The 25491-nt window shown below is 34.8% G+C and overlaps 1 protein-coding gene across 5 annotated transcripts in view; it reads left to right on the forward strand.

Moving 5' to 3' along the window:
* The window catches only part of LOC131166263 (BEACH domain-containing protein C2), a 116547-nt gene that overhangs the window by 78886 nt on the left and 12170 nt on the right, over positions 1 to 25491 (forward strand). For all 5 annotated transcript variants that reach the window (XM_058124641.1, XM_058124646.1, XM_058124643.1 and 2 more), the window contains exons 14-28: positions 6508 to 7053; positions 7142 to 7285; positions 7452 to 7928; positions 8052 to 8197; positions 9378 to 9447; positions 9587 to 9670; positions 9825 to 9881; positions 10035 to 10103; positions 10191 to 10277; positions 10361 to 10477; positions 18995 to 19144; positions 19404 to 19488; positions 19572 to 19692; positions 19887 to 19983; positions 20073 to 20186. In XM_058124641.1, coding sequence (XP_057980624.1) covers positions 6508 to 7053; positions 7142 to 7285; positions 7452 to 7928; positions 8052 to 8197; positions 9378 to 9447; positions 9587 to 9670; positions 9825 to 9881; positions 10035 to 10103; positions 10191 to 10277; positions 10361 to 10477; positions 18995 to 19144; positions 19404 to 19488; positions 19572 to 19692; positions 19887 to 19983; positions 20073 to 20186 — 2364 coding nt within the window. The remainder of the gene's footprint in view (positions 1 to 6507; positions 7054 to 7141; positions 7286 to 7451; positions 7929 to 8051; positions 8198 to 9377; positions 9448 to 9586; positions 9671 to 9824; positions 9882 to 10034; positions 10104 to 10190; positions 10278 to 10360; positions 10478 to 18994; positions 19145 to 19403; positions 19489 to 19571; positions 19693 to 19886; positions 19984 to 20072; positions 20187 to 25491) is intronic.

The following is a 25491-nucleotide window of genomic DNA, read 5'->3' on the forward strand; positions in this document are numbered from 1 at the left end:
TTTAACTCTATGCCTCACATTATCTTCAATTTCTCCTTCAGCTTGCATAATAGATCCAAGGTATGTAAAACTACAAGTGCTATTTATTTTTTCATTATCAAGTTTAACCTTGTCTCCAATATTCCTTTGAACATTACTGAAATTACATTTCATATATTCTGTCTTATTTCTACTTATCCTAAAGCCTCTAGATTCCAAACCTTCTCTCCATAATTCTTACTCAGCCTCTACTCCGCCCTTAGTTTCATCAATCAATACAATATCATTTGCAAACAACATACACCATGGAACCTCATTTTGAATGTTAGTCAGTTGGTCCATCACTAAAGCAGAAAGATGAGGGCTCAATGTAGATCCTTGATGTACACCTATGGTGATTGGAAATTCTCTAGTTTCTCCATCTATAGTCCATCTATAGTCATTACTCCATCGTACATTTCCTTAATAACATCAATATACCTACTACATACACCTTTATTTTATATATATATATATATATATATATATATATATATTCTAAAACCCACCATAGAACTTCCTTAGGTACTCTATCATATGCTTTCTCTAAGTCAATAAATACCATATGCATGCCCCTCTTCTTTTCCCTAAACTTTTCCATTAATCTTCTTAAAAGATATATAGCTTCTGTGATAGATTTGCTAGACATAAAACCAAATTGATTTTTTGAGACCTTCATTTATAGCTTTAATCTTTGTTCAACTACCCTTTTCCCACAGTTTCATCGTATGACTCATAATTTTAATTTCATGATAGTTATTACAATTTTGAATGACTCCTTTTTTTTTTTTTTTTTTGCATATAGATATTGAAGTGCTTTTCCTCCATTCATTTGACATTTTCTTAGTTTTTTATAATTGTATTAAATAAATTAGTTAACCATATAATTCCATTATCACCTAAGTATTTCCAAACTTCAATTGGGATGTTATCCGGTCTTATAACTTTTCCATTTTTCATTTTTTTTAGTGCGAGCTTAACTTCATTAACTCTAATTTTGCAAATAAATCTCATATTTTTAGTCTTTTCCTCATTTGTCAATTCTAAGTTCAAGCCTTCTATTTGGTTTTCCTTAAATAACTTACTAAAGTAATTTCCCCATCTATCTTTTTTGTCTTCTTCCTTAATCAAGACAATATCATTCTCACTTTTTATACATTTTACATTTCCTAAAACCTTACTCTTCCTTTCTCTAGTTTTAGCAAGTTTAAATATATCTCTTTCTTCTTCTTTTATATCTAATCCATCATACAAACTATTAAATGATCTGTGTTTAGCTTCACTAACGGCCCTTTTTGCATATTTTCTCTCCTCTTTATACTTTTCAAAATTATCTATGTTTCTACATTTTTGCCATGTTTTATACCAAATTCTTTTTGTCTTTACGATTTTTTGGACATCTTTATCCCACCACCAACTTTTTTTGCTATTCGAGAATCTTTCCCTTGATTCACCTAAAATCCTTTGTGCTATCTTTTTAATAGAGCTAGCTAATCTACTCCAAACAGTAATTGTATTTATCCTATCCTCTATTGTCCAATCTCGATCTTTGATCATTTTATTTTTATATTTTATTATATTTCTCTTTTTATGTTCCACAATCTAGTTCTCTTACACTGGTGTATTTCACCATTTTCTTCCATTTTTTAATATATATATATATCTAACACTAAGATTCTTGTTGTGTGGTTAGGCTTTCACCTAGAATAACTTTACAATCCTTGCATGATAAACGATCTGCCCTCCTAGTTAAAAAAAAAAAAAAAATCTATTTGACTTTTATTTTATCCACTTTTAAAGGTTATTAAGTGTTTTTCTGTCTTCTTAAAGCAAGTATTCATTATAATAAAATTATATGACATAGCCAAGTCTAAGATCATCTCCCTAGGCTCATTTTTGTCTCGATATCCATATCTTCTATGTATCCTCTCATAACCTTTATTATACCTTCCAGCGTGTCCATTCGAATCTCCTCTTTTGAATATTTTCTCGGTCTCTAGTATGCATTGTATGATACTATCCCTATCTTCCCTAAATTGTCTCTTAAGTTTTTCTGCTAAGCCTAGTTTTGGAGCATAAACACAAATGATATTTATTATCTCTTGGCCTACTACCATCTTAATTTTTATAATTCTATCTCCTACTATTTACATCAACAACGCTATCTTTTAAGCTTTTGTCTACAATAATTCTTACTCCATTCTTATGTTTTTCTTTTCTAGTGTATCAAAGTTTAAATCCTGATTTATCAATTTTTCTAGCCTTTTCTCCCACCCACTTAGTTTCTTGGAGGCAAATTATATTAATTTTTTGTCTAATCATTGTCCACAATTTCCATGCTTTTACCCGTAAATGTCCCTATATTCCAAGTTGCTAATCTAATCCTAGCTTCCTGAACTAATTTCTTTACTTGCCCATGTCCAGAGTGATGTAGGAACCTGAAAACAAAGGTGTAGTCCCAAGAAGGGGGAGGGGTGAATTGGGTTTTAAAATTTTCTTTTAATTCCTTTTGTGAATTATTAACCTCTTTTACTTCTTTTAATGAATTTTTTACTTCTTGTTGATTTATTCAATACACAACAAATACTTAAGTCTTTATACAATTCACAACCACACAATTATTTAATCAATCAAGTAACCAATCAATCAACCAAACCAATCAGCCACAAAATTTAATATTCAACACTTCACCGATTCTCAGCTTTTGCAGCCCTGTGTATGCAGCTTTTGCAGCCCTGTGTATGTGAATTTGATTCAAGCTCTTAAAGTAAAGTTTGATAATGTAAGTTTGCTGATATAAAGCCCTGTATTAATGGATTTGCTTTCTTAAAATGAAGTGTAATATAAAATCCAACACTCTTTCCAAAAGCTTAGACTTTAAATAAATCTTCAGTTAAAAAGTCTTTGGGTGTTAACCAATCAACGTACTTCCTTACGATTTTCGTAAAGTATTGATCAACCAACGTATTCCCTTTCGGTTTCCACAAGCCCAAAAACAATTTGAACTTCAATTTATTTAATTTCCAAACTCCATAGTATTTATGATTAAGAATTTAAAACATCCACGCCGTTTATATGTATGTTGGAAATTAAAGAGAGTAAGGGAAAGAGAGTGACACCAGGTTTTTACGAGGTTTGGCTTATCCCCAGCCTACGTCATCGCCTTTGGCAAACCACCAAAGGATTCACTGAACCAGTTCCTTACCGGGCGGAACAAAACCGTTACACACTTCTACACTTCTTCAATAGGCTAGAGCCCGCCTCTCCAAGTGATACCCCACGCTTGGTCACTCCTTCAATAGGCTAGAGTAGTCACCTCTCCAAGTGGTGTCCCCTCACTCGGTCCAACGATCCAAATACCTTGGACTCGTCACAATCTACAAGAGAATCAACAAATAGATGTGTACAAGAAACACTCTCAAACAAGAGCAGGTTAGTACAAGTTCAGCACTATATACTTCAATGTAAAATATAAAAAAAAATTTAGATTGAAGCTCAAGAGTGATTTCATCAAAATCTCCTTCAGATGAGAATTAAGAACTCAAAACACTAAAGAAGGATGATCAATACTTCAGGGACTCTCAGCAAATCAGATCAGCAAGAGAGAGCAAGAGAGAATTTAGAGAGCTTTGAGAGTTTTCAATTCTTGGTTAGTTTGATTTTCATAAACCATGTATTTGTAGGCTTAGAAATACTCTCATTCGTGCTGCCCAAGTTTACTTGGAGTGCCCCAAGGTTTTAGAAAGATTGGGGCGCAAAAAGTTTAAATTTGAAATCAGAATATTTAAAAAATCTGGCTGTTAACAGTGTTCAGTCGTTTGGGCCTTCGGGTTCAGTCGTCTGAACAGTTCAAAAACACTGAAGAATTTGAACTGATACAGGGTCAGCCGTCTAAAGATCCTGTTCAGACGTCTGAGGTGACACTTCAGTCGTCTGAGGATCCAGTTCAGATGTCTGAAGGTATATTGCCTCTTCAGAATCTGTTCAGGAAATTCTTTAGCCGTCTGAATAAAATCTTTAGTTGTCTGAGGAAATTCTTCAGACGTTTGAAGTTAACCCTCAGTCGTTTGGATAGACAAAAAAAAAAAAACAAATAGTTTCTTCAGTTTATTTTTCAAACACTCCTTGCTCTCTTACTTTAATTACTTTATAAAACATTTTCTGGGGTTTTGAAAATTAGGTCTCTAAGTCCATAATACCCCTAATGAGCTTCAAAATATTTTCTCATGGTATTTTAATATGAAGTACTTACATTGCATATCCTAAAGGCCTACACTCTAAGCTTGAAGTCTTCCATGATATGGTCACTTTGAGTTTCCTTGGACTTTAGCTTGAGTCAGCTTTAGTTTCCTCATCCTTTGATCATTTTGGTGTTGCTTTGAGCTTCCTTTGGATCTCTTTAAGTATGAATATAGCTTTAATGGTCTTGATCCTTTATAACTATTGGAGCTTTTGAACTTTGCGTTATAAGCAATTTTGAAACACTTTAACAAACATATTAAGTTCATCTTATATGTTATCATCAAAATAAGATTTTAAGCCTTGTAAGGCCAACAGAACCCTTGCATAGTTGACATCGTACCCAGGTGCTAACTTGGCGTGTTGCTTCGGGGCGATGACCTAGCCCACCTTCGCCCACTTTTCACTACACCTGAGGGGTACAAATGCAATGTGTCACTCGTAGGGGATGCCCTACCAAATATTTGGTAAGGATTTATATCATAGTGATTTGACAAATTTTAGGTTGGCTGTCAGCTACCTAACGCAACCCTCATCGTTCACATGGGCTTTGGATCGGCATGTGAGTGAAAAAATTAGGACATTAAGTGCATCACAGGCAGAGTTCCTTCTTATACATTAATAAGAATAAAAAATGTTTAAGGTCAAAAAATACCCCCACTAATGCAACCTAATTACTAAAATAACATGTTTTGTTCTAACAATTATATTTAAAATAATAAATTTTTGATAAAAATAAAATGATTTACATTATAATAATATAATAGTTAATGTGGGGACTATATTGTTCCTAGTTATTTTGGTTAATTGGATTACTAAGTGTAAAATTTTTCAATTTTTTGATTAATAGAAGTTTTAGGACATGTATTTAATCAGGTTCATATTCTTAGTATGTTTCAGTGTTGAAAATATAATTATTATTCATATATTGTTTACACATTTGTCAACTGCATAATAGTTATCTGTTTGAAATGTCTACTAAGATTTCCATGTTGAGTTAAGCATTGACATGGGCATCTTCACACATTCCTAGGAATCCTAAAGTGCGAACTGAAGAAAAATATTCCCATGAGGCCAGCATCTCATTGGGATGTCATTTCAGGGGAATACTTTTTATCCCCCTAACCAAAAGATCCCTAAGAGGATTTAGGAAGCATAACTAACAGTTTATGAGGTTTCATAAAAAAAAAATTCCACACTTAACTACTAATTTCCATTATTTTTGTAAATTGAAATGAGAATTAACATTGATATCATCAAATTTTCATACTTTTGAAGCAATGGATTTAAGATCTTGATTCTTAGTTGACTATTTTTTTCTTTTTGATTTTTTTTGCCTTATGTTTCTACTCTATCATTGCTGATGTATAATTTTTGCTTGGTTTTTTCTTGTTGGTTTTGCACAATGATTGTTCTATCAGTTTTCTGTCATGTTCTTTCTAGATCATTTTAACTTTAGTTGCAACATGTTGTTTCCACTTGAGTCTAGATTTTAATTATATTATTAAAATAATATATAAATTACACAATAAAGTTGTGTGCACTTAAACAGGATTATTTCATTGTTATATTAGTAGTTAGTCTAGAATTCACTTGTGTGTGTGCACATGTATTTGAATTTATTTATTTTTTCTGTTTGAAGTTTCATTTATGTTTTTCTTGTTTATCTTTGATTACTATCTATTTTTTGGGCTAGAGTACTTCTAACTGTGAAAAAATTATTTAAAACTTTGTAACAGAAGTCAAGTCCTTTCTAAATTGGTATATCAAACAAATCAAAGTCATGCACAAAATATTTCAGCTCCAAATATCAAGATATCCAAAATAAATAGTTTAATGTGATTTTCCATAATAATGGTTAAGCTTAATTCTTTGCATAATGTTACAACGTATTTTTAATAAAAAGAGATATTTTGGTCCACCAAATGATTTGCATTTTTCCTACTTTTATCTATTGTATAGATCTTCTTTGAAGCTCATTTCGGAATTGAGGATATTCTCCTGTACGAGTCATAAAACAGGATGCCACGTGAATTCCTGAGAGTGGGGATAATAAGGGAATGATGAACATAGTCTGCCTGGGTGGGTGGTGTATAGAACTTTTATGTTTACTTTATTGATTAAATGGGTCTGTCCGACGCCTTTTATTTCAACCATGCATGTAATGAGCGCAAGTTATATCTGTTCCTGTGTTGTTCATTACTTTTATTTTGCTGTGTTCTCTGAGGCATTCCTATTGATTTTCTTCAGGCTGCTCTTGCCATGATATCTCCAGCCTGGGCTGCTGCTTTTGCATCACCACCTGCTGCAATGGCACTCGCAATGATTGCTGCTGGTGCAGCTGGAGGGGAAACGTCGATGCCTACTACTACCACACAGCTCAGGCGCGACTCCTCATTGCTTGAGAGGAAAACAACTAGGCTTCATACATTTTCAAGCTTCCAAAAACCTTTGGAGATTCCTAATAAATCACCATCTGTTCCCAAGGACAAGGCTGCTGCAAAAGCTGCTGCTTTGGCAGCTGCACGGGATCTTGAACGCAATGCCAAAATTGGTTCTGGAAGAGGTCTTAGTGCTGTAGCAATGGCCACATCTGCCCAGAGAAGGAATGCTTGTGATGCAGAGCGAGTGAGGAGATGGAATATTTCTGAGGCCATGGGAATTGCCTGGATGGAATGCCTGCAGTCAGTTGATACAAAATCAGTTTATGGGAAAGATTTCAATGCTCTAACCTATAAATTTGTTGCAGTCTTAGTGGCTAGTTTTGCTTTAGCAAGAAACATGCAACGATTAGAGGTACAATTGGTGGTGCTTCGTATCCTCATGGCTGTCCTTAGCTTTTGTATCAGCTTCTTCTGTTTATTAATTAGTTTACTTATTTCAGACTGACAGGCGCACACAGGTTGATGTTGTAGCTCGGCATCGGTTATGCACTGGAATTCGTGCATGGCGCAAACTTGTCCACCGCTTGACTGAGATGAAATGTCTTTTTGGGCCATTTAGCGACCGTTTAAGCAACCCTGAGCATGTACGTTGTTGGAATCTCTCATTCTTTAATGCTACTTAGTACAGTTGCTGATTCTTGTTCAATCTTTACATGCTATAGTCTCCTACACAGTTGTTTATTTATTCTTGAAAGGTTTAGTTTAGATTTCATGTAGTAGTTTTTTAGAGATATTCTCATGAATGTATAGGTTTTCTGGAAGCTAGACTTTATGGAAAGTTCTTCAAGGATGAGACTATGTCTTAGGAGGAACTACGAAGGGTCTGATCATCTGGGAGCTGCTGCTACTTATGAAGATCATGCAGGGATGAAACATGATCAAGAAAATGTCATAAGTCCATCTAAAGCTTCTATTTTGGCAGCTGAGGCAATCTCAATGCAGGTGATGAATGAAGATGATGAGCAGGCAGATATGGATAATTTTGAGGAGAGGTCATCTGATATAGAGCAGAGCAGGGAGAACCAGCGAAGGTTGCCTATAGATGAGCAACCTTTGCAGACATCAAGAGAATCTACAGGTACCCAAACTACTGGTGACGAAGACTTGATCCAAAATCCATCTCCAGTTGCCTCTGGGTATGTTCCTAGTGAACTTAATGAAAGGATTGTTCTTGAGCTTCCTTCATCAATGGTCCGACCATTGAGAGTTCTACAAGGAACCTTTCAAGTAAGTTTGACATGCCTAATCTATGACATTTGTTTATAGATAAAACCTTACCATCTTGTTTGGAATTCATATAATGTAATTCCACATTATGTGTTGCTAAGCATAAAATTATCAACCTTTCAGATAACAACAAGGAGAATAAACTTCATAGTTGAGAATGCTGAGTGTAATACTGGGGAGGATGGCCTGGAATTCAGTTCTGAACTTAGAGATCAGGAAAAGGATTGGAGCTGGTTGATTTCTTCTCTACATCAAATATATAGCAGAAGGTCTGACATTTTATTTCTATTATCACATGTTGGAGCTCATGTAATTTGAGCATTGTTCGTTGTATTTTGTTGTGCTTCTAAGTTTGGCGTAGTTATGAGATTTTGAGTTTGTAGGTGTGCCCTGAACCTGGCTTTAACTTTAGCTTTGTTAATTGTTGTGCCTTAAAATGAACTGTTTGTTGAGCTTATCGTGTTCAGTTTGCTTTCATAACTGATTATGTTTCTTTCAGTAGAAATCACTTTAGAGAATTGTAGTTTGATGAATGTACAAATTCATTCTGCTATTCAAATTAAAATATTTATCCCTACTGTGTCTCTAACATTAAAGTTATTCCTGTGCTATTCCATACTGCTCGAAAATGTTTTCCTGCAATCCTTCTCAATCTAAAAGACTAATTCCCATCGCTGACCTTACTGAGAAATCAACCCCTTGATCTACTTGACTGTTGCTAGACCTGACATATTTTGTTGTTGGGGTGGTGAGTCAGACTATGGAAAGCTCAAATGACCACATTAGGATGCTGTTTGTAGGATTTTGCAACACCTCAAAAGCTCTTCCAGGTTTGGTATATAAATGTAAATATGTAATAGAAATGTGAGATCATGGTATGCTTTGATGCAAATTGAGCTGACTACATTGATGCTGGAAGGTCTACTATTGGATACTATATGTCTGTACATTTGTGGGAGGTGTCTTGTTACTTCGTATAGCAAGAAACGAACTATTGAAGCAATCTAGTGCTTGAAGCAGAATACTGATCTATGCCACATACTACAAGTGAGCTTATGTGGTTGAACTGTTGAAGTCTCTTACATGAAGTAGGTTCCTGTAAGTTGGGAGAAGAGGGCTTTATCTCAAAAGATTTACAGGAACCTACTTTGTGTAATATATTGTTCTTCCTAACCCACACATACCCAAACACCTCAACATTCCCCATTTTTAGCTTTTCTTTCGCATATTTTAATTTCCACATAAAAAAAAAATTTCACCAAGCCTTTTGCCACACACTCATTCTCCCCAATTCTTAAAATAGTCTTCAGGACTAATTTGGCCTGTCTTGAATCTTAATCTTTGTCTGCATATGCTGCCAGTGCATAATGCAGTTATTGACTTGTGGTATATGATCTGCCTTGTCCTTAATATTTTGTAACAATGCTGACTGGTTTACTGGATTAACAGATATCTCCTGAGGAGAAGTGCGCTCGAATTGTTTATGGTCAACCGGTCGAATTTCTTCTTTGATTTTGGGGTATTTATCTTTTAAATATGAAATATACATTTCCTTTGTTCCATGCTTGTGTAAATAAGTGTGTTGATGCTTGTATTCCCTTGAGATTTGCCTGATAAGACATTTGTTGTTGCTGTTTCTCCCTTCCCTCTTCTCCTAGAGTACTGAGGGAAGAAGAAATGCATATCGAGCCATTGTTCAAGCACGCCCTCCTCATTTGAACAATATTTATCTGGCTACTCAGGTATGCCTTCATTGTATGTTCTTAATGAACTATCTTATAAAGCATATTGCATTGTTGTATGGTGTTTTGTTCTCAAGTACCTTGTTGTTTAACAAAATAATGGGCCTCATGTATTTTCTTACTAATCTGTAAGATATGAAATATTGTCTTCTAGAGACCAGAACAACTTCTGAAGAGAACTCAGCTCATGGAGCGTTGGGCTAGGTGGGAGGTATGAGTTAAGAATAAGCATCAGATATATTCCCAATTTCATCTACAATAGTGGTTCTTCAATAATTATTCATTTTATTATTTTTCTTTGTATTTGATGCTCATAAAAAAAAAAAAAAAACTTTTAACTAGTACAAGTACATTCCTTGTGCAGATTAGCAATTTTGAATATCTAATGCAGCTCAATACACTGGCTGGGCGAAGTTATAATGACATTACACAGGTGTTCTTCTGGATAATTCCTCTTTTTTGATTTTTTTTATATAGGGCAATATTCTATTTCTGGAATTGACTTCGTTCTTGTTTCCAGTATCCAGTTTTTCCATGGGTTCTTTCTGATTACAGTTCACAGAGTTTGAATCTTGATGATCCTTCTTCATTCCGGGATCTTTCAAAGGTGGCATAACTTTAGTGCTGTTACTCTTCTTATTATTTAAATTATAATCTTATAACTGATATATTCCTTGTATATGCTTGCAGCCCATTGGTGCATTGAATGCTGAAAGACTTGAAAAATTTCAGGAAAGATACTCCAGCTTTGATGATCCAGTTATCCCCAAATTCCATTATGGTTCACATTACTCGGCAGCTGGAACAGTATGATTTTTTTCCTCTTATAACTAATATATTCCTTGTATATGCTTGCAGCCCATTGGTGCATTGAATGCTGTGTCTTGGTTCGCTGAGGACTTGTTTACTTTCTGTTGCATGCAAAGGGGGTTTTGATCGGTTTGATTGGGTGTCATGAACCTCTGGATGTCAATTAAATGGACGAAGGTAGGAAAATATTTGGAGTTAGGGTTGGAACGGAAAGGGAAGAACTTTTCAGTTTTTATTCCTCTGGGTGAAGAGGTGACGGGTGGCGAAATTTCATGAGGGTTTTCTGTGAGATAGTGAAGGATTTTCGTGAGGAAACTGGAAGTGTAGGCGCAGATAACTCTTCACGAATCAGATTGTGGTGGTGTTGGAAGGAAAAAATCGTGAAGGTGATGGCTGTGGTGGTCAAGTCCATTCCGTAAAGCAGGGCCTGAAGGTTGGGAAACTAGAGCTGTGTTGGCGGTGTGTGGAGACGGGCTGCGTCTGAATGATTCTAGGGCCATCGCAGATCATTCAATTTCGATCGACAGGAGCAAGAAGGAACCTAGGGTATCAACGGGAGCAAGAAGAAAGGAGGTATTTTATTTTTAACTGAACTGGGCCAATTATTTGAAAAGGCCCAATGTTTAGGAAAGGGTGATATGGGCTTCTATTTGGATCCAGAAGGAGGTTTTCCTCTAATTGGCTTCCTGCAAAAGGTTCTAGGTGATATGCATGCCCATGATTCATAAATTAAGGACCCAAGTACTGCTATATTGATTCTGGACAATGGACAGGCCCAAAATACTGTTCCTATTTCTCCAAAGACAAGTACTGGGAAGGAGGAAGATATACCTTCCAGTGACAGAATTGTTATTCAGACTCAGGTTATCAGAAATATTAATCAACGGCCAGTTATTAAAAATATGAATACAATTGACCAAGAGTTGGGGGAAGCTCAGGATGTTAGAAGAACAGATTCGTTTCAAGATTGTGGTGATAAAATTGTGTCTAGTTCCAAAAGTGTATAGAAAGTGGTGTAAAAAAAGTAGAAATGAAGCAGGGGTGGGGAATGAATCTGATGATTGTGGTCTTTATACGGATAAATTTGAAGGTAATGAGGTCTATGCTCGTTGAAAGGCGGCCTCTTTGGATGCTGAAATGAAGAAGATATTTAAAGATAAGAGATAAATTTCTGGTGAGTCAACAACAAAGGTACGAAGGAGAGATTCTAAAGGAGAACTCTGTAGTGTGGAATTTCCTCAAATAGAGAAGAATTTTGAAGGTTCTAATGAGATTAGAAAAGGTATGGAGGTAAAGAAATGGGGAAATTTTTCAGATTTAGAAAGTGATGACAATATGATTTTGATTGTGCTGGGGGATTGTCGTTGGATGAGATTTGCAAACAGTATGGGTACATTTCTGACTCCTGTGATGAAATAGGGGATTTATCTTATGTTCATCCATCCTTGTTGGAAAGTCTAGAGGGAGTTTCAATTTTTGATAATGATGGGTTGGTGAATTAGTTTCTGTGCAGGGGATGGAATTTGTCCACACCAGTGGAGGAGATTTCTAAGGAGGAATTAGAAGCTCAAATTCTTATGGGTAAAGGGGATTTAAGCTGAGTGACATTGGAGGAAATGAAGTGCATCTGGATGGTGGTAAAAGTTGAAAGGTAAAGGGTCAAAGGGTGTTAGTGAATTTGAAGAGTTCTGTAAATTATGATGGAAAGGGATTGAAAAGGGGGTTTCTTGGATAATTTCGCTTAGTTCTATTTTGGGATCTCATGTTTTGTTTTGTTTTTTTTTTATTTTTTTATTTTCTCTTTTTATGATGGGCTTTTGTCCCAGCACATTTTAGGTTCTCTTCTTTCTATTTAATATAAATTATTTTTAACAATATATATATATATATATATATGTCTTTGGTGGGTAGCATATCTTAGGTATTGTTCTCTTTTAAAAAACTAATACAATAGTTTCAAAAAATTGGGGCAAGAATTTGATGCATTTTTTTTAACAAATTATTCAATGAATTATAAGAATGGGATAAGTATTGTGATTTAGGACAAGAAGCAAGACCTTGGGAATATCCATGTTGGAGAATAGTTAAGAAGAATTGGGTCAAGGGATTGTTGGGTTTAGTTAGTAGTTAATTGTGTGTTTAGTTTAGGATTGTATGTATTTAGGGGCTTGTTTGTAATATTTGTGTATCTTAGTGTTGGTTCATAATTTCATGCTGTTTTAGGGGTATATGTGTAATTTCATTGTTCGAAGCTTTCTTATAGTAGTGTGTGAAAAAGCCATGTTGTAAGCAGTTGTTGAATTTCTTCTCTTCCCCCTTGTATCTCTTCTCTCCTCTTTTTCCCATCCTTCTCTTCAATTTCTTCTATTTTCCCCATAGCTGCAGATCCTTGATGCTGACCCTGCATCATTTGGTATCAGAGCCCAACCATTCTCCATTCTTGCATTTCAATTCCCTGATCTTCCCCCTTCACACTTCTTCTCATCTTTCTCATCTTTCCCTCTCATCTTTCTCATCTTCCTCTTTTTCTTCTCTTTTTGTTTCTCTCCCTTCATTCTGTGTCTGATTCTAATTTCTGGTTCTCTGTTTTGAAATTTCAGTAAAAAATAAAAAGATTGAGTGAGATTTCTGAAAAATTTCAAAAATTCTGGTTATTTCCCCTTTTTTCGAAAGCGTAATTTCCAGCCAATATTTTACAAAACAACCAGCACCATTAAAAACAAAAACCCCCACAACCCTTCTCAAAATTTTTCATCGTCTGACCACTGGAGGGCACCCATGCACTGGCCAAAAAAATTCCAGCTGCCGGCCCCTCTAGTCCCTAACTTCCTGTGATTTTCTTATCACACCACTACCACCATTGCATTCACCAACCCTGGATCTACCTTAGCCTGGAGTTTCATTGCTGAAGACTCATGCTGGCATTGTGCATGTGACTGATCCCCAACTCTCTGCATTTTCCAATTTTATGATAAATTGCCTACAATCACAATGTTTTGGGTTTTCTTCCATGATGTTTTGATCTGCAGCGTGATATTTTGCCAACATGTGCATTATTTTGATACAAAAGGCTAGAAAATGAGAATTTGTATCACCTCAGCACTTTGGAGCATGGATTTGTCACTTCCAGCAGGAAATTTTTTTTTTTGCTTCGTTGCACTTGTGAGTTTTCTCTGTGAATTTGTTTAACTTTTGCATGGACTCTAGACCACATGTGAATTGAAATGGTTCTTGTACATTGGGAATCAGATTTGTGGTTTGCAAGAATAAATTGAGGATTGTTAACAAATTGTTTTAAGGGATTTTGGTTAATGGTTTACTGGAAAAATGAATGGCTTTTGTCATACTCAGTACATAATATCAAGCCATTGCATACCTTTCTTAAGTGTAGAGAAAATGTATGCGAATTCATAATTGATGGAAGATATCCTATGAACATGGTTTCTTGAAATGGAGTCACATGTATGCAACTTCATCCGGAACCTCACCCAAAGCCTTACGAAATATCTTGGCTTGATAACTCTACATTACATGTTCTGAAAGACGTTTGATTCTTATCCACATGGGTGACCATTTTGATAATGTTTGGTGTGATATCATACCCATGAATCTTGGCCATGCACTCCTTGGTTTTCCTTGGTTAGATGATTTGGGTGACACTCAAGGACATACGAACATATGTCTTCCACTATAATGGTAAGAAGATCATCTTAAAGCCCGCACTATCAACCAAACAAGACAAAGAGTCTATTAGAGTTGCTTGGCTTGAAGACACTACAAGCAAGGAAATGAATGTGTTTGAAGGCATCCAAAGTCTTTCAAGCATTCTCATTGTAGAGTTTGTCATCCCCAATGAGTTCATTGATGCCAACTCTCAATTCAAGTCTATGATGCTGCCAAAGGATTGTGGTTTCTTCATCACTCAAGCACTGGCTTTCGAAGAGTCCAAGTTTGCTTCTTACTGCTAGTCCTCCATTTCAAAATTTTAGGCCAAATTTTTTTTTTCTAACTATGGGGGATTTGATGTAGGACAAGAAGCAAGACTCCTTCATGTTGGGGAATATAGTTAAGAAGAATTGGGTTAGGGATTGTTGGATTTAGTTAGTAGTTAATTGTGTGTTCTGTTTAGGATTATGTGTATTTGGGGCTTGTTTGGAATATTTGTGTATCTTAGGGTTGGTTTGTAATTTCATGTTGTTTTAGGGGTATATGTGTAATTTCATTTTTAGAAATTTTCTTTTAAGTAGTGTGTGAAAACCATACTGTAAGCAGTTGTTGAATTTGAATTTGGAGTGAAGCATGAGTTTTCCCCCTTGTATCTCGTCTCTCCTTTCTTACCCTTCGTCTCTTCAATTTCTTCTATTTTCTCCCCATGGCTGCAGATCCTTGATGTTGCCCCTATGTCATGAGAGCTTTCTTGGGCTAATGCCCAGGATTTATTGTCTAGTATTTGAAGTCCTCATGAATGCAACAGCATTAGTTTTCAAACTCAACTGATTTTAACAATTCTGAATAGCATGGAAGTCTCATTCATGAGAAAGCTCACATGCTATTCCTTTGTGGTTGATTTCATTTTAATGGCAAGATTGCATTCTTTTAGATCCTCACCCTCACGCTTAACCCCATTGTTAAACTAGTTCCTTTCGAAAAACCACCTTTGGTCTCCTTCACTTTTTAATTTGGAAAGCTTACATTCCCTCGGATGAAGGCTTTCACTTGGACTCTTGTCCTTAACAAGATAAATACTAATTACTTGCTTCAGAGGAGAAGACCCAATAAAGCTCTTTCTCCGGATGTTTTTGTGCTTTTCTATTAGAGTGGGGAGACTTGTTCTCACTTATTTTTACACTGCCCTTCTCCTGGAATTTTTTGGTATATAACCTGTTTGTTATTTTTGGTGAACATTAGGGATGTCCTTCATTGAAGAGTTTTTATCTTACTTGATCTATGGAGTTTGGGAAGAAGGAGAAAAGTTATCTTTTGAGTGGTGCAGTTTTTGCTATTATTGGTGTATTTGATTGGAGCGTAATGCTAAAATCTTCAATGTTTGTGACTCCTGAAAGCATGGTTGGATAGGGCGGTTTTTTCCTGCTTCGTCATGTTCTAGTGCTTGAGTTTTTTTCTTTGGTCCTTTGGCTTTTATTTTTTATTTTTTCCGGTTTTTTTGTTTTTGTTTTTTAAGGTTGCCTGATCCTATTTGTCTGATCCTGATCCTTAGTGTTAGATATATGCATTAAAAAATGGAAGAAAAAGGATAAAATAAACCAGTGTAGGAGAACTAGATGGTGGAACCTAAAAGGAGAAAATATAATAAAATTTAAAGATAAAATGATCAAAGATGGGGATTGGACCTTAGAGGATGGGATAGATTCAAATACTCTTTGGAATAGATTAGCTAGCTCTATTAAAAAGATAGCAACAGAGATTTTAGGCGAATCAAGGGGAAGATTCTCAAATAGCAAAGAAAGTTGGTGGTGGGATAAAGATGTACAAAAAATCATAAAGACAAAGAATTTGGTATAAAACGTGGCAAAAATGTAGTAACAGAGATAACTTTGAAAAATATAAGGAGGCAAGAAAAGATGCAAAAAAGGCGAAGATTCTCAAATAGCAAAGAAAGTTGGTGGTGGGATAAAGATGTACAAAAAATCATAAAGACAAAGAATTTGGTATAAAACGTGGCAAAAATGTAGTAACAGAGATAACTTTGAAAAATATAAGGAGGCAAGAAAAGATGCAAAAAAGGCCGTTAGTGAAGCTAAACATAGATCATTTAATAGTTTGTATGATAGATTAGGTACAAAAGAAGGGGAAAGAGATATATTTAAACTTGCTAAAGCTAGAGAAAGGAAGAACAAGGACTTAGGAAATGTAAAATGTATAAAAAGTGAGGATGATATTGTCTTGGTTAAGGACGAAGATATTAAAGAAAGATGGGGAAGTTACTTTAGTAAGTTGTTTAATGAAAACCAAATAGAAGGCTTAAATTTAAAATTGTCAAATGAGGAAAAGACTAAAAATATAAGATTTATTCACAAAATTAGAGTTAACGAAGTTAAGTTTGCACTAAAAAAGATGAAAAATGGGAAAGCTATAGTACCAGATAACATCCCAATTGAAGTTTGGAAATGCTTGGGTGATAACGGAATTATATGGTTAACTAATTTATTTAATACAATTATAAAAACTAAGAAAATGCCAGATGAATGGAGAAAAAGCACTTTAATACCTATATACAAAAATAAAGGAGATATTCAAAATTGTAATAACTATCGTGAAATTAAACTTATGAGTCATACGATGAAACTATGGGAAAGAGTAGTTGAACAAAGATTAAGGTTAGAAACGAAGATCTCAGAAAATCAATTTGGTTTTATGCCTGGGAGATCTACCACAGAAGCTATTTATCTTTTAAGAAGATTAATGGAAAAGTTTAGGGAAAAGAAGAGGGACTTGCATATGATATTTATTGACCTTGAGAAAGCATATGATAGGATACCTAGGGAAGTTCTATGGTGGGTTTTAGAAAAAAAGGGTGTATGTTGTAGGTATACCGATGTCATTAAGGATATGTACGATGGAGTAATGACTAGTGTAAAGACTATCGATGGAGAAACTAGAGAATTTCCAATTACCATAGGTGTACATCAAGGATCTGCTTTGAGTCCTTATCTTTTTGCTTTAGTGATGGACCAATTGACGAAGAGTATTCAAAAGGAGGTTCCATGGTGTATGTTGTTTGCAGATGATATTGTATTAATTGACGAAACTAGGGATGGAGTAGAGGCTGAGTTAGAATTATGGAGAGAAGCTTTGGAATCTAGAGGCTTTAAGATAAGTAGAAATAAAACAGAATATATGAAATGTAATTTTAGTAATGATAGGAGGAATATTAGAGACAAAGTTAAACTTGATGATGAAGAAATAAATAACACTTATAGATTTCGATACCTTGGATCTATTATGCAAGCTGAAGGAGAAATTGAAGATGATGTAATGCATAGAGTTAAAGCAGGTTGGGTAAAATGGAGAAGTTCTTCAAGTGTTCTATGTGATCGTAGAATACCCTTAAAATTGAAAGGGAAGTTTTATAGGACAGCTATAAGACCAGCTATGTTATATGGATTAGAATGTTGGGCGACGAAGAAATATTATATCCAAAAGGTAAAAGTTGCCGAGATGAGGATGCTTAGATGGATGAGTGGTATAACATTGAAAGATAAATTAAGGAATGAACATATTCGTGGTAAGTTAGGTGTAGCTCCTATAGAAGATAAGATAAGGGAGGGACGACTCAGATGGTATGGACACTTGCAACGTAGGCCTTATAGTGCACCTGTGAGGAAGAGTGACTTAGTTACTGTGGGGGGCAGTAGAAGGGGTAGGAGTAGACCTAAAATAACTTGGGAGGAGATAGTGAGTAAGGATTTAATATCTTTGAATCTAATAAAAGAAATGGTCCATGATCGCATAAATTGGCGGAAAAGGATTCATATAGCCGACCCCACTTAGTGGGACTAAGGCTTGGTTTTGTTGTTGTTGTTGTTGTTATTAGAAGAACCTTTTGTTTCTAAACCCCTCCCCCCCCCCCCCCCAAAAAAAAAGAAAAAGAAATAGAAGGCGTTGGTAACAATAAAAACTTGAAAAAACTTAACGCTTGCAGCATTGACTATGCAGACATTGGTTATTTATCAGTCATAAAATAATGGCTTTGAATCCTTTTGCTAATGGAATCCAACAAATCTACAAGCATAAAAAAGAAATTTTGTTGCGCATTCGTATTCCTTAAATAATGTGTCTAAGATCAGTTTGGCATCATTAACACATTAATTGAGATTCCTCATAGCATAAAGAAATAATATTAATTTATTAAGCATTTGAGAGACACTTCAATATAGAATTTTGCCCACAGAAGCTCTCACAGAGCAAGAGTCCTCACATCCAGCTGGTTTGTTAAGTCGCCATGTAAAAAATTACACGACATCAAATTCTTGTTTTTTCACTGCATAATTATTTGAAATATGCATGTTTGTTGCTGTAATGAGAGAAATTATGCTTGAAACATGTCATTCATCTGCAGAAGAGCATCAATATATTCAAACTTGAAGAATTGAAGTGCATATTTTCAATGTTTTGATGTTGTGCTTATGGTATGAAAGAAAGGCTCGAGGAACTTCTTATCTTGTTTTAATATTGCATCTTTTGCTAGGGGTAGAAAGGGCAATTAACTCATCTATCAGTAAGAAACTAAAAATTGATAATTGAAGCAGGCATAAAGATACGGGTTCAGCTTTTTGTTTGAGTTCAGAAAATTTCTGTAAATTCAGGATTTTCCTATATATATATGTAGATTTCTTAAGTAGTGCAGCTGTTTCTCGAGGACATCACTTTCATGAGTGCGCCTTTTATTCATGCCATTTGTATGACTGCAGTACTGCTGAAATATCATGCATAGCTAACTTTAAAAAGTGGTGTAACAATTCTTTGTTTTTGTTTTTTTTTAAACCAATACAGGTGTTATATTATCTTGTTAGAGTGGAGCCATTTACTACTCTCTCAATCCAACTTCAAGGTGGGAAGTTTGATCATGCGGACAGAATGTTTTCTGATATTGGAGCTGCTTGGAATGGCATTCTTGAGGATATGAGTGATGTGAAGGAATTGGTATGACTTTGTTTTTCAAAGAAATCCAGAAATGTGATTATATATGCTTGTGCTCGATGCTAATTGTATCATAGTGGCTATCAGTTGGTTGTCATTGCATGTGTTGCAATCTGTTTTAAGATTAATGAAAACATTGTGATACGGTCTATAGTTTTATCATTATGTGAATTAATGACAATTATTAATAAAATGTGAATTTTGGTTCTTTCCCTCCCTATCCATGGGGGGTGATAATGCTTCTTTGTTTGATCCATATCAGGTTCCTGAGCTCTTTTATCTTCCAGAGATCTTAACAAATGAAAACTCAATTGACTTTGGTACAACACAACTTGGAGAAAAGTTTGGTATGTACATTTTAATTCCTGTGCTACATGAAGAGAAGTGTAATTTGCTTGACTGAAACTGAAATTTTTTATCCACATTGTAGATTGCGTCAGACTTCCCCCTTGGGCTGAGAATCCGGTTGATTTTATCCATAAGCACCAAATGGCTCTCGAGAGTGAGCATGCCTCAGCACACTTGCATGAATGGATTGATCTTATATTTGGGTCAGTGTTATTGTATTTTTGGAAAGAAATTATATTTTCTTTGCTATCAAATTTTTGGCTTCTACTTTTTTCTTTGATATTCCATGTTTTCAGTTCACAACAATGACACAGCTACTTTTGCTCTCTTGTGTTTAATCAATTTTGCACTCTGTTCTTTTTAAAGTTGCTATTAGTTGAATAATGTGGACATTCAGGTATAAGCAACGAGGAAAAGAAGCTGTATTGGCAAATAATGTTTTCTTCTACATAACCTATGAAGGGACAGTTGATATTGATAAAATCACTGACCCGGTAACTGCACTTTATTATGTTGTAATTTTATTTATTTATTTTTTCCATTTGCATATTTTCAACCTAACTTTCCCTCACATCACTAAAAGGTGCAACAACGTGCTACACAAGATCAGATTGCATACTTTGGGCAAACACCATCCCAACTCTTGACTGTTCCTCACTTGAAGAAAATGCCATTGTCAGATGTTCTTCACTTACAGGTAGCTCTTGATCTGTGTGCTTGTGCTTATTTTTATTTATCTGTTTCATTGAGTTTTGTTAAACCATATTCTTGCTTTGTGGTTTATATGATTATAAGAATGAAAATCAACTGGCCTGTTGGAAACATTTTCTATTCAGTGAATGAGCAGTTCATATCTTTGTGTCCCACTAGATTCAAAACTGAGGATGCTTCTTTGAACGCTGAGTATATTATAAAAATTGACATGTGAATGCAAAATAAAGAACTTGGTGAGAACTAAATCAAGAAGAAAGAACATTTCCATGACTAATCTTTATTGGAAAGGTATTTTGAGCATCTGTTTCTGGCAATGTATGAAATAATTGATATTTTATTTGAATACTGAAAATGATAAGTGGTCATTTATTCAGACAGCTTATTGCTTTTCAGTTGTGGAAGTTATGAGCTTCTTGCAGACTATAAATTGTTTCCTGATTACAATGTAACTGGGAATTTGATTTGGGTACTCTGAAAGTGAGAAGTAGTATTCTATCCATATTACTTCTTCGGGTGCTGAATGGAAGAACACATCAGCTTCGTGCAGGTGAAATCATATCTGGTTTGTGACATGATGTAGCCAGGGTAATGATTAGCAGATCTTCTAATTAGAATAAGTACTTATCAAGGTTTTGGAAGTGAATATCACGGCTCAATAGGGTTCTGTACCATTGAAGGGTGGTATCCAGTTATTGAAATTGGGAATCTTGAATGTGTTAGCCTGCTCATGTCTGCACACTTGTCGTGAGTACTGGACACGACTATAGGCATTGATCTCGAATATGGCGTCTTTAATGCATGGACACATGCAGACACCCATGCATACGCATTGCATGAGATAGTTCTGCTTGTTAAATTGAAAAATTCAGGAAAAAAATAAAAAATAAAAAATAAAAGTTTGTCAAATGAGTCATTATCTGTAAAGAACATTTATTTACGCAGTCTAGTTGAGTTATTGCACAGAACAAATTTATATGGATAAGTTCTAGTTTTGCCTGAAGCATTTCCATGTTGACATTTTAATTTGGGTGGTCAATTGTAGGGAGCAATAGGAGAATTACTTTATTTTGAAACTTTACTTTTGTGGAAATAGTCAACTGTGATCCTGTCACATGCAATTTGACAGGATAGTTATTGCAATTTTGAAGATCTCCTTTATTTTGTGTGTAGGTTTTAAAGTGTTTTTCCTCCATTCATTTGCCATTTCCTTAATTTTTATATTTGTGTTGAATAAATTAATTAACCATATAATTATGTTATCGCCTAGGCATTTACAAACATTAATTGGGATGTTATTCAGTTCTATAGTTTTCCATTCTTTATCTTTTTTAATTCAAACTTAACTTCATTAACTCTAAGTTGTTATCTAGTTCTATAGTTTTCCATTATTTATCCTTTTTAATGCAAACTTAACTTCATTAACTCTAAGTTGTGCGAATAAATGACATATTTTTAGCCGTTTTCTCATTTGTCAATTCTAAGCTTAAGTTTTCTACTTGATTTTCAGTAAAGAGCATATTAAAGTAACTTTGTCATCTTTCTTTTATATCTTCTTCCTTAACCTAGACGATATCATCCTTGATTCTTATACATTTTACTTTACCAAGTTCTTGCTCTTTCTGCCTCTAGCTCAAGCAAGTTTAAATATATCTCTTTCCCCTCCATTTGTATCTAATCTAGCATATAAATCATTATATGATCTATGTTTAGCTTGACTAACAACCTGTTTTGCATCTTTTCTTGCCTCTTTATACTTTTCAAAGTTTCCTATGTTTCTACATTTTTGCCATATTTTATATCAAATTATTTTTGTCTTAAACGGCATTTTGAACATCTTGATCCCACCACCAATTTTATTTACTTTTGAGAAGCTTCCTCTTGATTTTGCTAAAATCTATTTTGTTATTTTTTTTTAATAGAGCTAGCTTCCCTACTCTAGAAAATGGTTTTTTTACACCACCCTTCATTGTCCAATCACCATATTTGATGATTTTATCTTTAAATTTATTATATTTTCTCCCTTTAGGTTCCACCGCGTAGTTTCCTTGCACTGATTTATATTACTCTTTCTATTCCATTTTCTAATACATATATCTAATGCAAACTCTTTGTTGTGCAGTTAAGCTTTCACTTTTACATGATAGACAATATACCCTTATTATATGACATGGCGAAGCCTGAAACCATATCCCCAATCTCATTTTTTAATCTCCATATCCATGCCATCCATGTATCCTCTCACAACCTTTATTACCCTTTCCAGTGTATCCCATTGAAATCAGCTCCTATAAAAATTTTCTCAATCCTTGATATCCCTTGTATAGTACTATCCATATCTTATCAAATTTTTCTATAAGGTTTTCTGGTTAGCCTATTTGAGGAGCATTTACACTGATGACATTTATTATCTCTTGGCCTAAAACCATCTTGATTTTTATGATTCTATCCCTTACCCTTTTGACATTGATATTGCTATCTTTTAAATTTTGTTTACCATAATTCCTATTCCATTCTTATGGTTTTCTTTTCTAGTCTACCAAAGCTTAAATCCTAATTTTTCAAATTTTATATCTTTCTCTCCTACCCACTTAGTTTCTTAAAGGAATATTACATTAGTTTTTTTTTTAATCATTGTGTTTACTATCTTCGTGGTTTTACTCATTAAGTATTCCTATATTCCAAGTTGCAAACCTAATCCTAGTCTCCTGAACTAACTTATTTACCTACTCACGTCCGGAATGATGTGAGAACCCTCCCATACTTAGGCGCCAACATGGTGTGTCGCTTCAAGGTGACCACCTAGCGCACCCTCGCCCATTTTTCTCTACACTAGGGTGATATAAGTGTGAGGTGTCATTCGTAGGGGATTCCCCTACGAATAATCAATAATCGCGTCATAGAATCTAACAAGTTTTACGCTAATTGTCAGCTACCTAATGCAACCCTCCTCCTTTACCTAGGCTTGGGACCAGATGTTTGTAAAAAGATTAGGATGTGTGGGCATCACAAGTGGAGTTAAAGGGACTGTATATGGGTCTTTAAAAATTATTTAGCCTGCATGTCTTGCATGAAAACTGATGTGACTCTTGTAGAGTAAGGAGTAAAATATGCATTGTTCTACTTGATTTTCATTAAATAGCTTATTAAGGTAATTTTCCCATCATCTTTTTCCTTAACCAAGACAATATCATCCTCAGTTTTTATACATTTTACATTATCTAAGTCCTTGCTCTTTCTTTCTCTAGCTCTAGCAAGTTTAAATATGTCTCCTTCCCTTCCTTTGTATCTAATCTAGCATATAAGTTATTATATGATGTTTACTTTCACTAATTGACTGTTTTGTAAATCTTATAGCCTCCTTATACTTTTCAAGGTTTTCAATGTTTCTATATTTTTGTGATTTTTTATACGAATTTTTTTTTTTTGGCTTTTCGAACACTTAATCCCACCACCAACTTTCTATACTATCTAAAAACCTTCTTCTTGATTTTCCTAAATCTCCTTTGCTATTTTTTAATAGAGCTATCTATGACCATCCTCTATTGTCCAATCATTGTCTTTGATCTTTTTGTCTTTAGATTTTATTATATTTTCCTCATTTAGGTTCCACCACCTAATTTTCTTGCACTGATTTATATATCGTTTCTCTTCCATTTTTTAATGCATATACCTAACATTGAAACTATATGTTGCGTAAGGCTTTCACCTGGGATAACTTTACAATCCTTTCATGATAAACGATCTGCCCTTGATAAGAAAAAATCTATTTGACTTTATTATGTCCACTTTTGAAGGTTGTTAAGTGTTCTTATGACATGGTGAAGTCTAAGATCATATCCCCAACTTTTTTTTTTTTTTCATCTCCATGTCCATTTCCTACATATATCCTCTCATAAGCTTTATTATCCCTTCCAATGTATCTATTCAAATAAGATCTTACGAAAATTTTCTTAGTCTCTGATATACCTTGTATTGTACCATCCATATCTTCCCAAAATTGTCACTTATGTTTTCCTGCTAAGCCTATTTAAGGAGCATGAACACTAATGACATTTATTATCTCTTGGCTTAATACCATCTTGATTTTTATGATTATATCCCCTACTGACATCTATAACACTATTTTTTAAGTCTTCGTTTATGATTATTTTTACCCCATTCTTGTTCTTCTTTTCTAGTGTACCAAAGTTCAAATCCTGATTTTTAAATTTCTCTAGCTTTATCCCCGACTTGCTTAGTTTCTTGAAGGCATATTACGTTAATTTTTCTTCTAATCATTGTGTCCACTATTTCCATGCTTTTACCTCGAAAGTGTCCATATATTCTAGGTTGCTAACCTAATCCTAGTCTCTTGAACTAACTTTTTACCTACCCACATGCAAAATGATGCGGGAACCCTCGCATATTTGACACCATACCTAGGTGAATACACAACACATCGCTTCGGGGCAACAATCTACCTCATGCTCGCCCATTTTTCACTACACCTGGGTGGTATAAGGGTAGCGTATAGCTCATAGGGAAGCCTCCACAATTAATTGGTAAAAATACATCATAGAGATTTGACAAGTTTTACACTGATTGTTAGCTACCTAATGCAACCCTCTTCCTTCACTTGGGCTTGGGACCAGCTGTGTGTGAAAAGGTTAGGACATTGAGTGCATCATAGACTATATATAGGCCTTTAAAAATTATTTATCCCATTGAGCATGTCTTGCATGGAAACTGATGTGGCACTTTTTTTTTGAGTAAGAAGCAAAAATATGCATTGCTTCTTTTGCCCAATGCATTTTGTTCCTACAATTTCCTTCACTGTAGCCTTCTCTATACTGCCCCTTTTTCTTGCTTTGGTAAAGCTTGGGTGTCTCTTCAGGCTGTGGGAAAATTTTTTCTTGTGAATTATTAGGGTTTAGGCAAGTGTAGGAAGGGAGAACTGCTTTGGCATGTTGCTATGTTTTTGCTATTCTGTGGATGCTCTAGGTTAAAAGAAATGCAAGAACATTCAATGATCACACAATTTCCCTAGTCTTCTTGTGGGGTAGAGCTGTCTTTTTAACCTCCATGTGGATCCCTATCTCGGCTTTTTTAGGAGTTTTCTGTCATCCGATTTTTTTAGGAATCGGCCATCAGGGCTTTTGTAATTACTTTTGTTAGTTTTTGGCTGTATTTCACTTTCTTGGGAGCACCTCTCGTCTGTCCTTTATTTCATCTGGTTCTGGTGCTAATAATTTTTTTTTTCCCTAAACATATTAATATTGGAGCAGTTGGAGAGGCCTCTTAAAGAGGAG

This window comes from Malania oleifera, chromosome 10, assembly GCF_029873635.1.
Source record: "Malania oleifera isolate guangnan ecotype guangnan chromosome 10, ASM2987363v1, whole genome shotgun sequence".
NCBI lineage: Eukaryota > Viridiplantae > Streptophyta > Magnoliopsida > Santalales > Ximeniaceae > Malania > Malania oleifera.